This window comes from Protopterus annectens, chromosome 10.part0, assembly GCF_019279795.1.
Source record: "Protopterus annectens isolate FY-2018-M chromosome 10.part0, PAN1.0, whole genome shotgun sequence".
Lineage (NCBI taxonomy): Eukaryota > Metazoa > Chordata > Ceratodontiformes > Protopteridae > Protopterus > Protopterus annectens.
The window spans coordinates 1,724,608,233-1,724,625,954 of NC_056744.1; the positions used below are offsets into that span (position 1 = coordinate 1,724,608,233).

At 41.0% G+C, this 17,722-nt stretch overlaps 1 protein-coding gene across 1 annotated transcript in view; it reads right to left on the bottom strand.

Annotated features, from left to right (window-relative positions):
* Positions 1-3,836, bottom strand: part of LOC122814474 (nuclear factor 7, brain-like) — a 181,896-nt gene extending 178,060 nt beyond the window's left edge. The window contains exon 1 of the mRNA XM_044087053.1: positions 3,377-3,836. Within this exon, the coding sequence (XP_043942988.1) occupies positions 3,377-3,559 (183 nt within the window). The 5' untranslated portion in view covers positions 3,560-3,836. The remainder of the gene's footprint in view (positions 1-3,376) is intronic.
* Positions 3,837-17,722: the final 13,886 nt, after the last annotated feature.

The window sequence follows — 17,722 nt, forward strand, 5'->3', positions numbered from 1 at the left end:
ATGAAGATTACAAGATACCACAAGGAGGTAAATGCAGGAAAGTGGTAAATTGAACAGCAGCGACCTGGGAACACAAAGTTTAAGCAGAGTTGAGATTAGGATGCAAAACACCATTGCAACCTAAGATATACAGGATGTCTCCGGCTATATGATACTGTGGGTGGGATTTGGGATGACGCTGTGAAATGGGTGTTGTTGTTTTTTTTATTTAGAGTGGACCCGAATTTTAAACTCTGGCATTGTCCCTTTAAAGCTGGACACCAATCAGCCTGACTCTGTGCAAAGTGATGTGCAGTTCAGTCCCTGGAGTAAAACACAACAGTGAAGTACAAAGACAAACACACACACCAACTCACTGATATCCAAACACGTAAATGTCTGCACTACATGGTTCTGTAGATCAGTGGGTACCACAGGCTGCTGTGCTTTACAACCTTTCTCGATTGTTTCCCCATTTCCTCAGCACTGATAGCAGCAATGAATGGTAAGAGTAAACAGTCTTCCTCTGAGTTACACATCTTTTCCCTTCTCTGTCCCGTTCCATACTGCTAACATCATTACTGAAACAAAGGCAGCAAAGGTTGCCATACACCACAACCATGGGGTCTTACTATGACAAATCACTCATGGTACTATGTGCACTCAGGGTGTGCTTTTGCCATATGGCATCCCATTGCCCAAGAGCTCAAAGTCCCTTTTACAGGCAGAGTGCAGGGGCTGCTATGCTGCACACATTTTCTGTAGGTGTCCTGTCAGTGTGCTCAAACCTTTATGTATGTGCAGGCCACAGGTTTCCATGATGTGCACCCTGCTAAGAGATGACAGGGCTTCTGCCTTGTTGTACCACCCCATATTGGACACATTCTTTGGGCTGCTGAAATGTGTAGCATTTTAGACTTAACATACACAACAGTTTGTGCATTTCTTCCGATCAACAAACTGCATACAAAAAAGTATGCAATTCTGCTAAAAAATTATGTAGCCATCCGTTCAGCAGTTAATAAATCATCTGCCCTGAATCTCATATAAAGGAAGTGTGGTGTCTATGATTTTGTCTGTACTGATCACCAACAGCTCTGCTAGTCTTTTTTTAAATAAATAATGTATAAAACATTCAAGTCTGAACAAGAAAAGCAGAACATAAAGACTTTTATGTTTTACTTCATTACACAAAAGACATTTGTTCTGGTGATTCTGAGTGACTCTCATTTCTTGTAGAATTATATTATAATAATTATTATATTTATAGCAGACTTATGGATAATTCAGCTGAAGACCCAACAGAGGCTATGGTGACAAAACTGAAGGCAAGTTTACAATGGTTTATGTCTTAGAACCAAAATTTATTTACGGCATAAAGATATAAAGTTGCCAGTCAGCAGCTTTAAGCCCTTGAGTAGTTTTATATACATTGTAAAATAAACAGATGAAACTTCCAAGTCATACCCAAACCACCTGCATGAAGCTTGTTCCTTCAGGTGAGAAAGAAGTTCATGTCTAAAGGTGATGCTGTCTGGTGGGTGGTACAGGACAGTAGGGAGTTGGTTCCAGGTGGGTGAAACAAAAGATTATAACTACATGCAAGACTTATTACAGGCTTGTCTACATCCGATCAGTGACTACAGAACATGTCACGTGGATAACATGCAGGATCTGTGACAACTTGTATCACATATGTAATGTAGACACCATTTATTCATACACCTTGACTGAAACATGCTGAGTGCATCTTTCAGAAGTGGAAGCAGGTGCAGAGCGACTACTTTCTTTTTCATTTTTTTAATTATTTTTTTTTCTAAAAAGTATCTATACATTTCATTTACATCAAACAACAGTCTGATGAAGTGCCTGGTGCCACGAAAGCGCTCATCTCTTTTACTAATAAAGCTGTTATTCTACATAGCCATGGCTGCTACCTCCTGCTTTGTTTTGTACTGTTCATTTCATTGTTGTTGGAGGTAACTCTTGCCAGCACCGTTTGGTTTTTACTGCGAACACAAATAACTATACCTACAACTAGCATAACTATATACAGTGAATACAAAGTGTGTCGCCTTTATACAGCTACTACCAAGAGTATCTCAGCAATGCCAGATGGAAATGAATGTCACTACTGTACTGACTGTTACCCCAAAGCACCTTGTGTCTGGGGTGGCTGCCTCTCGCCAGCATGGAAATGAATGTCACTACTGTACTGACTGTTACCCCAAAACACCTTGTGTCTGGGGTGGCTGCCTCTCTTATAGGTTCATACTAGGCTATCTGCCCTAGGGCATTTATAAGCCTAGCCAGAGTGTATTTGGCTTTCACCACCCATTTTAAATTAATTTTACTATGTCCTTTTTCGAGGTTAGTGTACTGTGCCTCTGTCTAGCAGTGACACAGAAGTGATACCTATCTCCCATCCACTCATCAAGATTCCTCTTGAAGAGAGTCAATGAGGGACTCTGCCTAACCTGGACTGGGATTTTATTCCAGAGTGAAGGAAGCCTCTGGGTTATGAATCTGTCCCTCCAGCATGTCCTATTTATTTCAGTGCTGAGGTTATTCTTCCCACCCTGGCATGTTTCTATTCTAAAGCCAGGATTATTCAGTAGAATAACTCTATTATATTTGTCTGGCATGATACTGCTGTTAGGAATCCATGTTGTCTTGAAGAAAAATGGGCCCCTCCCCCCCACTGAAATGTCACCCTCTCAAAATACTTAGCGCAAATAAGCCAAAAAAAAAAAAAAAAAGACTGAAAACACAGGAGAGAAGCGAATCTCACTCTTTTCTTCTCTTTTAAACTTCTTTTTCAAGGGGGCAAGCCCCTCTTGCACTCCTCATGTGAGGGGCAAGCTCCCCACACCCCCAGACATATATACCAACTCCAAGACTTGCCAGACCTTAGAGAAAAAGGAATACTCTGAGAAATGTATCTCGCACTTCGTATACAGAAGTCTGATCTTTTGGCCATTCAGTCTCCATATTACAGGACTCACTCTAGGGGGTCCTGACATCAAATGGTCACAGAAAAGGGCCCACTGAAACTTCTGCACCAGTAAGACCCCCCGATCTTTTCTTACTACCTAACCAATGTTACATTTAAACTAATCTAACAGCAAACATCTGCACTGGGAACAGTTACTGTACTCACACCATGCATTTTTCTTCATCACCTGAAAACACAATCTACAGAAGTTAATAACACACATTCTCTAAACTCCAAGACTGTGTCTGAAAATACAGATCTTTATGTAAGCATTCCCCACTCATTAACAAAAAAATAACTATGAAACATACACTTCTCAGCCTGAAAAAAACAGGAAGAAAGGTTATGATTCCAGCCTACATCCCAATCAGTGAACCTGTTACATAATGAAGTGTCCCTTACCTTATACATACTGAGTGCCTCATGCAGGAGCAGAAGACTGTGGCTGGAATGTCTGGGAACACAAAGGACACAAATAAAGGCCTCATCCTCCTGGCAAAACAGCTCTAGTCTCTTTCTGTGCTCCCCACAACAATGGTCTGTTCTTACATTTATTGCACACCGATTCTGCATCTCTTCTTTCATTTTGAAGTCCGTTTTCTGTTTTATGGGCTCCAACTTCAGTCCCTGAGATCTTTAAAGTGCATGTGTCAGCACTCAATTTGCTCAGGTCTTTTTGCTGGGAATATCCTGTCTAAATTAAGAAAAAAAGGCTTTGTTGCATTACTTCAAACTCTGTCAGTAGGTCCTATAGAAGTGGTGTCCACAGCACAGAATCAATACAGATTCAAGAGAACTGAATAAACAGCAACATTAAGGGGACAATCCCAGCATTTCTTTGTGTACCTTCTGCAATGTTTACATTGAGCAGTGTGTAATTCTGAGCATGCTCGAGGCTTGTCTGTGTAGAGTAGGGAAGGAACAGGAAGTTTCAGCCTTTTAATCACAGTCCATTTTTTTTTTTTTTTCCTTTCCTGATCTACTCGCAACACCTTTTAGATTGAGACATTCATTATTTTAACTTGTGGCTTGTTATTTTCAAAGAAAGTTATCTTCTAAATGTGTTTAATGACCTGCCTTGTCCTGACTTCTAGTTTCTGTGGAAAGGATTAGTAAACAGAGTTATTCAGTATTTTTTGAGACGTTAATTAGCTTAGCCAGTGGCTTTTGTCTTCACCAAACAATAGTAATTCATGGATTGTACTACCTGCTGCTACTTCTGTAGAAAGCATGTTCATAGGTTTCATAGGTTCATAGGTTTATACTAGGCTATCTGCCCTAAGGCATTTATAAGCCTAGCCCAAATTATTGTGGCTTACGCCACCCCTTATATGAAAAAATACTGTGCCCATTAGTTTGTTGTGCCTCTGTCCAGTGTGTGATTCACCTCACAAACATGAATACATGGACTTCTCCGTTTCTTGTATTTCATGTTATTTGTGCCTACATCTTGCTAAATTACTGGATTTATTTGTTGTCAGTTCGTTTGCTTTGTGTATTTTAACAATCTGTGCTGTTTTTCTCATTCTAAATGAGAATGAGAGCATTTTATAATGTTTGTTAGTACCGTTCTCCAAAAAAGTATTATATATTTTTTCTGTGACTTTTGCTTGACCTACAACTTTTTGTGCTGAGTTCTCCATTTCCAAAAATAGCTGCAGCCTGTTGTTTCATTAGTTTAGTTGCCTGTGATCCAAATTTCTGTACTGACAGAGATTATACAACAAAATGACAGAACTGCCACTTTATTTGAGCTGTATCACACACCTCTCCTTCATGTCACCACAGTAACATAATGAAAGCTAAATCTAATATTTTCTTCAGTACCTGCTCTTGACTAATTCCTCTACTTGCTTTTCAACAGTTTCAAACAGTGAGGTTCCCATGAGTGACGCTTTCATGTAGCGTTGTTACCTCACAGCAAGAGGTTCTCCTCTTCGATTCTCGGCTGGAGTGCCTTCTGTGTGGAGTCTGCATGTCCTCTCCGTGGTTGAGTGACCTCCGAAAGACATGCGTGAATGGGCGTGCCTTCGCTGAAGGTTGGGCATCGGGCTGGCAACTCGGCACCATAAAATCGACTGCCAATAATTAGCGGACAGGAGTTACACTGTGGTGACCCCTAACCGGGAAAGCCGAGAAGACAAACAATTGTATGCCTGCAATTCATTTTTGATGCTACTCTCTGCAGCTTTATCATCATTCTGTTATGCATCACTTCCTTTCATTTTATCCTGATCAAAATTCACTATTTCTTGACTACTTTACCAATTATATCCTTTAATTTCTGAGTCCCTTACTTTCTTTGCGAATGGTTCTAAATATATTTTTATTTTATTTTATTTTACATTTGTTGACCGGGCTAGTCTAGCTGGATACATGTCCTTTTTCAGTAGAGGCCCGGGGAGAAAAGCTCCCATAATTAACATAAGTATAAGTTTACAAATATATACAAGAAATTACAATAAAAATAAAATCAAACAGTAATAACATCTAAGTATACAAGCTGTTAGTCTGGTAAAATATTTGTTGAGATGGCCAGATGACATAGATACCTGAGGAGATAGTAAGATGCTGGATAAAGAATTGTGAGGTAGAAAGGAATTAGATACTTATGGTCCTGTGGGAATTAGTCAGGGTTGGAACATGGGCATAACCATTGAGACTTAAGAAATTCTCTGAGATTAGTTTTGAATAGATTGAGTGAGGTCATGAGCCTGAGGTTGTTAGGAAGGAATTCCATTTCCAATGGAGTTAGCATAAAGAGCATCGCCGCCATGTTATTTGATTTGATGGTTAATATCTGAATACTGTTTGAGGATCGAGGCTACTTGTTGGTGTAGGGGTCAGAATTTTGGTCAGTGAGGGGTTTTCTGGATGATTGATTATTTTGAATGCTTCGGAGAGTTGGTTTAGTTTAAGCAGATTGGGCAGTTCCAACCATCCAAGTTTTTTGAGGTTGAGGCAGTGGTGGTACAGTAGGGTGAAGATATTACAAATCTGGCAATATGATGGTAGGTGGTGGAGAGGTTATTAAGATCATGTTTGCTGAGGAAAGCTAGTATTGGTGAGGCATATAGTAGGGTGGAGATGAGATGCGAGCAATGGTTAATTTTGCATGTGGGTAAGAAAGTTCTTGATTCTGTACATTGACCCAAGTTTCTTGTTAACTGTCTTAATAGTTTGGGCAATGTGCATGTCGAATTTAAGCTTATGGTCAATAGTGGCACCAAGTAGTTTGGTATGGGGACGGGTCAATGATGGTGCCATTAGAGGATTCCACAAAAAGGTCCTGGAATTATCAGGTGGTAGTTCTTGGGGTAGGGAAGTGGTGGACGGGGAAAAATAGAAGTAACTTGGTTTTAGTCGGGTTGAGTAAAAGTTTCCGATCAGAGAACCATTGTTCAACTTTGGCAAAACATTGCTGGGTAGCTGCTTGGAGATTTTGAAGAGAGATATCGGAGCATATCAGGGTGGTGTCATCTGCATATTGAATACAGGTAGCTGCGGGGTTGACTGTGTGCAGATCATTTATGAAAATAGAAAAAGAAGAGGACCAAGTATGGAGCCCTGTGGAACACCAATATTGTTTGAGAGCAGACGAGATATATTATTTTGCCATTGTACTGCTTGTTGCCTACCAGCAAGGTAATCCTTAAACCAGTTTAGGCTGTTGTCAAGATGAAGGGTTTGCAGGGTATATAGTAGTAGTTGGTGGTTAACCATATCGAAAGCTTTCGATAGGTCAAGAAAGAGGGCAGAGGATGTTAGTTTTTTGTTACGGTTACTATTGACTGAGTCTACAAAGGAGAGGGCAGTAGTACTGTGGTGGGGCGGAAGCCATGCTGAGTTGTAGACACAGATTATGGAGGGTAAGGTAGTGTAGGAGTTGTTTGTGAACACACCGCTCCATGATTTTAGCTAATGGAGACAATATTGCGATGGGTCTATAGTTAGCTGTTTCTGTGGAGAGCCTCCCTTGTGAAGTGGAATGATGTATGAAATTTTCCAAATGGGGGGGAACAGTGGCTTCAGTAATGGATCTATTAATCAGGATTGATACAGGATAGGCAATGGCATCGGACGATATTTGAAGGTATTCCGCTGGGAGGTGATCGGCCGCTAGGGTGGTCGGTTTCAGTTTTTTTAATAGGGTAAATGTAGGAGGTAGAAACTGGTTGTAATTTGAAGGAGAGAGAAGCTGTGTCAACAGGAGGAGTTAAGGAGGGGGAAGAGGTGGGTAGTTGATTGGCTAAGGATTGGATGGTCTCAGTAAAAAAAGTGTTGAAGGTATTGGCTACTACTTCTGGTTCTTGACCAGTAAGATTCTCAGGGGTTGGGGTAGTTGTTTTACCAGGATGGAGGAGGTTATAAACCAGCCCAGAACTTTTTAGGGTTAGTCTGATGTTTGTCCTGGAGGTGACAGAAGTACTGTTTTTATCTCGAGTTATGTCAGTTTTGGAGTTTCTAAGCTGCTGAAATATTATACGGTCTAGGGAGTTTTGGTAGTTTCCATTTGTGCCAAGCCTGGTCACGGAGTTTGATTTTGCTTTGGTTTCTTTTGTTAACCAGGGAGCAATGCGGTCTTTGGCTCTAATTAGTCTATTAGGGGCATGAAAGTGGAGAATGTTTAAGAATGTGTCATTAAAGTATGACACGCTCTCGGCAAGGGGAAGAGTATTTAGGATAGACCAATTGCAGGATTTAAGTTCCGCAAGGAATAGTTCTGGGTTGAAGTTTTTCTTATTTCTAACAAGTTTGTATAAGGGTGGGTTGGTGCAAGAAAGTTTGTGCTTTAAAATGTAAGTGACAAGGTGGTCGCTAAGGTCGTATAATGCAAATAGCAAAGGGGAGAGAGGACACCCCTGCCTGGTTCCTCTGCTCAAGCAGTGATTATCAGAGAGGACCCCCACCCATTATAGTTTTCACCTCTGATCCCTCATATATCCTCCTAATCAACCTTATACTTGTATCAGGGAATGAAAATGCTTCCATTGCTCTGTTCCTAAAGTCCCAGTCTACTCTGTCAAATGCTTTCTCTGCTTCAAGACCAACAACAGTGGTATTTTCTTACATTCTGCTTCCCTCTGGATCATCAGTGTTCTGTTAATGTTGTCAAAAGTTTGCTCCCCCCTCCACAAAACCACACTGAATCATATCTAATTTAATTTTAATTTAATTTTCAGCATCACTTTTGCCATTCTCTTAGCCATTATAGACATAAACACTTTATAATCGTGATTTAGTATTGAAACAGGCCTGTACAAAGCTGGATCTGATTGGTCTTTACCCTCTTTAGGTATTACAGCTACCACCACTTTCTTCCAGGATGTTGGTACTTCTCCTCTTAAAATACTGTTAAACAAAACCTTCCAGATCTTCGTCAGTTTTTTTTTTTCATTCTAACTTCCAAAATTCCATAGGAATGCCATCTATTTATGGGGACTTTCCTGTAAATTTTTTATACATCACCTTTGTTATCTTGTCACCTCCTTTCCTAACAATTCACTTAGTACTGACCTATGAATTGGAGAATATGCCTGGATAATGAATCCAGTGTGAGACTAGGATAAAAATGTCCCCTGGTACCTTCAGCAAACATGCCCTACAGTTTATCTAAAGCTATTTATTTTCATTTGGGAAAGTTTTCTTTTTCCTAAGGCTCTCCCAAATCATGTTGCATGTGAAAAAATAAAAGTATAATGTAAGCCAACAGTGATGCTTCATGTACTGAGAGGTAGTCAGACAAGCCACACTGCGAAAAAGCATTCATTTTTCCTCAGTTACCCACTTAGCCTCATTGGAGAGGCATAGTAGAGTTGGAGCTTACCTTGAGCAGTGTTCTAGTGAACTTCCAGGCACATGTACACACAATACAGTAAGAGCGTTTGAAGTGTAATTTCACCGCACATTATGTCATTGGATGTGGGAGGAAATGCAGCATCACAATTCTCAGGCAGCCTGTACAGATTCAGATAAAGTGCTGCCATTTAAAACTGAACTGGGGACATAATTAATGCAAGGTTGTAATGTTGATTACCTCATGACTGTGCTATTTCGGATATAAATTAGCATGTAGCTAACATGTAGATTAGGTCTTCCAGAATAAGCTAAGTAAAATAGTGTTTTCATTCATAATCCCATGACACAGGTATTGCATACTCAATAAGTGATCTAAAGCAGGCTTTAGCACTTCATTGTTGCCAAATGAAACAATTCCCCAATGATCCCTTGAGTCATTTGTCCAAGTCTCCATAGGCAGTCAACTGTCATCAAATGGAACACTCCCCCTATGATCCTGGGACAAGCACTTTTACTAAGATAAAATTAATCAGTATTCCTAAATTCACATTCAGTAATTTGTCCATGTAGGCCCAAGCACTTCACAAACAGCAAATGAAACATTTCCCCAGTTACCCCTTCAGTAGTTTCTTTCTGTGTGTATAGGCACTTCACTGACACCAAAAGGAACATCTCCCTAAAACAATCCCTTCAGTAAGTTCTCTGCGCAAGCATATCACTGACACCAAATGAAACATTTCCTATCAGAGTGTCCACACAAAGACTTCAGTGATAACGGAACAAATATTTTCCTCAAATGAACCCTTATGTACTTGCTCCATTATTTCTGAAGTCATTCACTGTCAGCATATAAAACATTTTCCTCGATCACTTCAGTAGTATATCCATGTCTGTACAAGCACTTTTACTAACAGCAAAATAAATATTTTCCCCTATGAACCTTTTTGTAGTTTGTCCATATCTGCACAAGTACTTCACTAACACCAAATCCAAATTTTCCCCAGTGATCCTTTCAGTACTTTTCCATGTATGCCCAAGCACTTCTCTGATACCAAATGGAACATTTCCACTCAATGATCCCTTCAGTAGTTTCTCCACGTATGCACAAGAATTTCACTGATGACAAATGAAGCATTTCCCCCAAGGACACCTTCAGTAGTTTGTCCATGTTGGACCAAGCACTTTACTGACATCAAATGAAACATTTCTCCCAATGATCCCTTTAGCTAAGAGGTCGAGAGGTATGCAAATCTCTTAACTGCTGCTGCCACTGCTCAATTGGTCTCTCCCTCTCTCTCTCTTTCACATACACACACACACATACATGCACACACACACACACACACACACACACACACACACACACACACACACACACACACACACACACACACACACACACACACACACAGCAACACACTTTTTATTTTTATTTTTTTTAATGTACACTTGCTAACACATGTTTTTCTGAGTCTAGGTACATTAGCCTCTGGAATATTACAGCAGCATAAGGGAGATGTCATAGGAGTATCCCAGGCAACTGCCATTCAAATTCTCTTGCATGTCCTGTCAGCAATGTGTCCCCAGCAACAGACATGTTTTAAAGAATTGCCATGCAGCAATTCTGTGCTATAGCCAATTTCCACTGCATCCTTGGTGCAATAGACTGCACTCACATTCCATTTAAAAGACCTGCTCTACCTGATGCATAACTATATATCAAAACTAAGGGGTGTCAGGTGGTGTGCTCACCAGATCCCTCATTACTAATATCATGTTGGCACACTCTGGTAGTCTCCATGATGCTGCAATATGAAGGAAAAGTGGTCTGCGGGCTGTTTCCAACATGGTAAAATACCCAAGTGACTACTAGTCAGTAAGGAGAGGACCACAGCTAGGATATAATCAGAATCCACACCTGTCAACATTAAGTATGAAGGCAACATATGTCCTGGTGGTATGACATGAGGCCAAGTAACACTTATCTCATCTGGAGAAACAAGGGTGGCCCACCTCCAGAGGCATTCCTCCCCCTCTCATAGCAGCAGTCTGTAGGATGCACTGAGGATTGTACCACAGTAACATCAATGACAGGCCTCACTGGATCTATTGTGACTGCCCAAAGCACTGATCGTGTTTGGAAGGTCTGTTCACATTTCATTCCTTCAGACATTATTGCCTGACCATCAAAGAAGACTGCAATCATGCTCGGGAGGAATCTTGATTATAATTTCATTCTATCTCTGTGCAAGACGTTGTCTTCCCTACTTCTGATTAACATCTGGAAGTCAGTGTGCTAAGCAAAAGTTATACTTTATACGGAGGCTTGCATATTGATATGATGATGTTACAAGCATATGTCAATTGACTATCTTACCTGATATTTACAATACAAAGCTGTGCTAAACAATCACTTTCATTTGTATTATTGTTATAGGTTCATAGGTGTGTACTAGGCTAATGGCCCTGGGGTCTTTACAAACCTAGCCCATAGGATTACCCGGTTATCGTCCCACCCAATCTTAGTGCACAGTGCCTCTGTAAAGTAGAGCCACTGGAGTTATCCCCACAGTGAATTTTCTATTTTCCATCCACTCATCAAGATGTCTCTTCAAGAGGGTCAGCAAGGTGCTCTGCTTAACATGTATGCAAAGTCTATTCCATAACATGGGGAGTCTCTGGGTTATGAACCTGTCCCTCCAGTACGTTCTGTTGATTGTGGTAATGAGGTTGAGGTCTCTGGAGTGTGTGGTGTGGAGGGATTGGGATTTCTTTAGATGTAGCATTTCTAGAAGAGCTGGGTCAGACATGGCTTTGTAAGTCAAGCAGAGATCGCCTCTAAGTAGGCGATATGAGACAGAGAATAGTTGGAGTTTTTTGAGTCTGTCCATATAGGACAAGTGTTTAAGGCCTAGGATCCTCTTTGTGGGGTACTTTTGTGGCCTCTCCAGTTGTTGCAGGTGTCTAGTAAGGTACATGCTAAATGGGGCATTGTACTCAATGATTGGCCTAATGAGGGAAGAGTAGAGGGAGACAATGACCTCTTTTTTCCTGGATGCAAAACCCTTAGTAATGAGATGAGCCACATAGAAGGACTTTCTGACCACAGTGGCAATGTGGTGATCAAAAGAGAGGCTGCTGTCAACCTGTGTTTCAAGAACTCTTATAATGCCTTCTGTGTTAAGTGGACTACCATCAATGTGGTAATTCATGGGAATCGGGTTTTTCCCAAAGGGAATGATGACACATTTTTTGGCATTGAGCTTAAGGCCATGGTTCTGACACCAGTCGTTGGTCTCAGTGAGGCCATTCTGTAGGATGTCAACATCACTTGGGGAGTTAATAATAGCTCCCAACTTGCAATCATCTGTGAACTTTGTCAGCCAGAGTCCCTTCGTGTTGGCCTGGACTTCAGAGAAGTAGATACCAAACAAGATAGGACCCAGGACTGAACCCTATGGGACTCCAATTGTAACTAGTCAGCAGTCTAACTTGGAGTTAACTACTTTCACATTGTGGGTTCTATCTGTGAGCCAGTTTGCAACCCACCTAGTGATATAGTGCTTGATGCCTATGATTATTGAGTGGGGAACGGTATCAAAGGCCTTGGCCAGATCAAGGTAGGCTGTATGACCCACCTTGCCTTCATCCACAGCTCTGGTGACTGACTCAAAGAAGTCAACCAAGTTGAGCAGGCATGATCTACCCTTCACAAAGCCAAACTGGGATCCAGAGTTTAGAGATTCCCTATATCCTTGTTTATTCGATCCATGATGATGTGTTCCATAGCTTTGCATATCAGACTCATCAGGATAATGTAGTGATAGTTCCCGGGGTCTGTAGTCACTCCTCCTTTGTGGAGAGGGATGACTGTAGCAGTGCGCCATTCAATAGGGACAAAGCCTGAGGTGAGACTGTGATTGAACAGGGCACACAGATGAGGTGCCAGTTCACTCTGTAGTTCATGTTCATAAACACAGCCAGGGATATTGTCAGGTCCCATAGAAGCTGTATTCTTGGCCTTGGACAGTGCTGTTTTAACCTATGCAGCAGTAATACTGAGTGCCTGGCAATCTACTGGTATTGAGATTGGTCCTTTGGGGGGGAAGAGATGGGTAAAGTTGGCACTGAATCTGTCAGCCAGTATATTGGCAATATCTGTTGGCTCGTATAGGAGGTAACATTGTGCAGTAGCTCAGAGCAAATCTGGGTATTGCGATGGAGATTCTTTACATAACCATAGAAGGCCTTGGAGTTGTCTTTACTATCTGCTGCAATTCTGTTTTCATAGCTAGCTTTAGAGGATTTGATAAGGGATCTCAACTTTTTGTTGAGGCTGATAATGGAGTTTTTCCAGTCTTGGAACATCACCTTTTTCCGCATCAGTTTCCTCCCTTTGTTGTAGAGTTTGTTTATGGCAGAGGACCACCAGATTGGCTTCCTTTTTTGGAGGAGAGTGTCTTGGTTCTATTGGATATGGCGAGATCCATGCATTTGTGTACGTGTTCGTACAGTACACTGGTGTATGATTGGGTGGTCATGCAACTATTCTCCATTTGCGTGGGTGCCATGAAGTTATTCATCTCTGTTTTTAGGAGCCCAGAGTTAGCTCTGGAGAAGTTTTTTGTGGTGGTTACATTTGTGGGTGTGTGTGGGAGGGATGTGGATTTCCAAGGTGATTAGTTTCTTGTCGGAGCTAACCAGAGAGGAATTGACTATTGGTGTAGAGCAACGGTTGCCCATATTAGTAATGACCAGGTCAAGGATGTTGCTACCTCTAGTGGGGCAAGAATGAGTTGGTCCAGGGCACTGGAATTAATGAATTCCAGGAAACGTTGAGCAAGTGTACTGGTACATTTATTTATTTTATTTTTTTATTTATCATTTGTTGACCGGGAAAGTCCGACTAGGTTCCACAGAGCCTGTTTTCAGCGGAGGCCCGGGGAGAAATGCTCCAGATGCATGTCTTTGGAATGTGGGAGGAAACCGGAGTACCCGGAGGAAACCCACGCGAACACAGGGAGAACATGCAACTCCACACAGAAGGCACCCCAGCCGAGAATTGAACCGGAGAACCTCTTGCTGTGAGGTGACAATGTTAACCACTGCACCACTGTGCCTACATGAGTAGTTTTCCCAGTTAATGGAGGGGTAGTTGAAGTTGCCCAGTATAAGAGTGCTAGGTTGGACCCTAATATTCTCCAGGATGCTTAGGAATGTGCAGTGTGAGTCATTGGACATGGTTTGGGACCTATAGCAGGCTACAACCTGAATCGCTGTCTTACCCAATGTTAGCTGCACCTGAAGTATCTCTGATGCATTATGCTGGGCTACCAGTCTGGAGGTGTGCTTATCCTTTATGAATAAGGAAACACCACCGCCTCTGGAGCTTCGGTCCAAGTTCAAGGGTCAAAAGGTGAGGAATGAGTTATAGCGTGGTAGTGCAAGGGTGCTTTCTGCTCCCTTGAACCAGGTCTCTGTTACAGCACAAATTTCGATGTTTTCTATTTTAAGGAGTGCTTTGAGTGAGTGCATTTTGAGATTTAGACTTCTAGCGTTGAGCAGCATGACCCTCAGATTGCATTTGTTTGTAGGTGTTACAGTGGTAATTTGGTCTTTGGAACACCACTTAAAAAAGTCACTATAGGGGTGGCAAGAGCCTTGGCCAGTATCCGGAAGCCCAGGTGTGATAGATGCAGGCCATCTCTGGCAAAGCATCGAGGTCTGTCAATCATGTCATCCCAGGCAGACAGATACTGGATCCCCTTAGAATGACACCAGAAACTTAGCCGACTGTTGAAATCAATCATTTTCTGCTTGTACTGTGGTATCAATCTGGGGTGATGGTAGGCTGCTGCTCAGAGCTAGGGGCATACCCGCCTGGGCTACATAATCTGAGAGCTCCTCAATGTCTCTTTTCATGTAGCCCAGAGAGTTACATCTCAGGTCATTCACACCCAGATGTACAATGACAGAGTCATATTTGTACCTGTTGTTGAGGGACCTGAGTGTGTGTATTATGTGGTGAATCCTGGCAGCTGGCAGGCAGCTGACTGTTATTTTTTCCTTATTCAACCTAGTGAGTGGGACATCAGTGTGCCTCACTATCGAGTCACTTATGACTATTGTCTTGGGCATGCTGTTTTGCTTTAGGGGCTTTGTTTGAGTGGCACACTGTTTAGGAGAGTTATGTGTCTCATGATTAGTGTTGTGTTGTGGTGGTTGTATGCATTTCTGCCTTGGAGGTCTCTGCTGTTTGGGTAGATTTTTATTGAGAGCCTCTACAAAGGTGGGTGTGTGGTTTGTGTTTTGGAGGGCTACGTGTTCCATGAGGTGTGGTGCAAGTGTTGACCTTCTCCTCTTGACCAGCTATTCCGGTCTTGACTGGAGAGTGCATGGCTTCCAAATTGGATATATAAGTGCATCTCTTGCAAGTCTGAGTGTTGGGAGGTAAGAGGAGAGGGTTGTTGGTGTACATGAGGCAGTTGCTACATTGCCTTAGGATGCCCATGTTCACCAGGTTAATAGGAGAAAGCACAGGGAACTGACCTTTAGACATGCCTGGAGGGGTGGGCATTAATAATAAGTACTGGAGCTGTTTCCTTGTAGAATGTTTAATGCTGGTAGCACTTTTGTGTGCTACAATAATTGCTGCAAGAAGTCTGGTAAAGTGCTAGACTAATAAGCTAGTAAAAGTGCAGAAGAGGAGAGAATTAGTAGATCTAAGGGAAAAATTGAAGAGCAGACTTTGGCACCTCTCAGAAGCTTACAAACAGTCCTGGATACAGCAAGTCTGTATCTGGACTAAACTAGTAACAGGAAAGGTGGGAAACAAGTGCAAACACGGGCTTTTAAACCAGAAAGTTGAAAGAGATGGAAAAACTGCCCAAACGGCCAGTAAATTACAATTTCTGGGCCAGATAATCAGATAAAAATGTCTGAATATGTAATATATAAGAAGTAACATCATCATCCATTAAAAAGTTAGATAGGTCACATATGGGATTTGAACCCATGGCAGTGGATATAATAACAAGTGAGGGACAGCCACACAACCAATGTGCCATAGTAATGGTGTTCCACAGTTACATGCACATCCAATCAGAATGAACATGTGTACTCCAAGAAATTCAGATGCCTGCCATATACAACCACAGTCAGTGATACACTTCAAAGCAAATGTTACTTTCATAACATGATATGCAACACACATAATGGAAGTTCTATAGAAACAGTGCAGAAAAAGTCAGCATATATAAAATGAACTGTTATGCACTCATGACAACATATTGACATAATAAACAGTCAACCATCCTCATGTTGTTTCTATCAGACTGCGTACACTAACAACTACTACTCGATTACTAAGCATCAGAAAGTATCTCTAAGCTAGTCAGTGAACATACAAACAATCCTCAAAAGTCATTGATTTAGTTTTGCTGTCTTTACTGAATGATACCCATTTTGACTGTAATACTACCTGTTGATTGTTATACTACCTGTTGATTGTTATACTACCCGTTGGTTGTTATACTACCTGTTGATTGTTATACTACCTGTTGGTTGTTATACTACCTGTTGATTGTTATATTACCTGTTGGTTGTTATACTACCTGTTGATTGTTATACTACCCGTTGGTTGTTATACTACCTGTTGATTGTTATACTACCCGTTGATTGTTATACTACCAGATGATTGTTATACTACCTGTTGATTGTTATACTACCTGTTGGTTGTTATACTACCTGTTGACTGTTATACTACCAGTTGATTGTTATACTACCTGTTGATTGTTATGCTACCTGTTGGTTGTTATACTACCTGCTGATTGTTATACTACCTGTTGATTGTTATACTACCTGTTGATTGTTATACTACCTGCTGATTGTTATACTACCTGTTGGTTGTTATACTACCTGCTGATTGTTATACTACCTGTTGGTTGTTATACTACCTGTTGGTTGTTATACTACCTGTTGATTGTTATACTACCTGCTGATTGTTATACTACCTGTTGGTTGTTATACTACCTGTTGTTATACTACCTGTTGATATACTACCTGTTGATTGTTATACTACCTGCTGATTGTTATACTACCTGCTGACTGTTATACTACCGGTTGATTGTTATACTACCTGTTGGTTGTTATACTACCTGCTGACTGTTATACTACCGGTTGATTGTTATACTACCTGTTGATTGTTATACTACCTGTTGGTTGTTATACTACCTGCTGACTGTTATACTACCGGTTGATTGTTATAGTACCTGTTGATTGTTATACTACCTGTTGGTTGTTACACTACCTGTCGATTGTTATACTACCTGCTGACTGTTATACTACCTGTTGATTGTTATACTACCTATTGATTGTTATACTACCTGTTGATTGTTATACTACCTGCTGACTGTTATACTACCTGTTGATTGTTATACTACCTGTTGATTGTTATACTACCTGCTGACTGTTATACTACCTGTTGATTGTTATACTACCCGCTGATTGTTATACTACCTGTTGATTGTTATACTACCTGTTGGTTGTTATACTACCTGTTGATTGTTATACTACCTGCTGATTGTTATACTACCTGTTGGTTGTTATACTACCCGTTGGTTGTTATACTACCTGTTAGTTGTTATACTACCTGCTGATTGTTATACTACCTGCTGATTGTTATACTACCTGTTGGTTGTTATACTACCTGCTGGTTGTTATACTACCTGTTGATTGTTATACTACCTGTTGGTTGTTATACTACCTGCTGATTGTTATACTACCTGTTGACTGTTATACTACCTGTCGATTGTTATACTACCTGTTGACTGTTATACTACCTGATGACTGTTATACTACCTGTTGATTGTTATACTACCTGTTGATTGCAATGCAAATATTTTTCTTGTAATTCTCTATGTAATGTAACTTTGTATATTGTGGAGATTT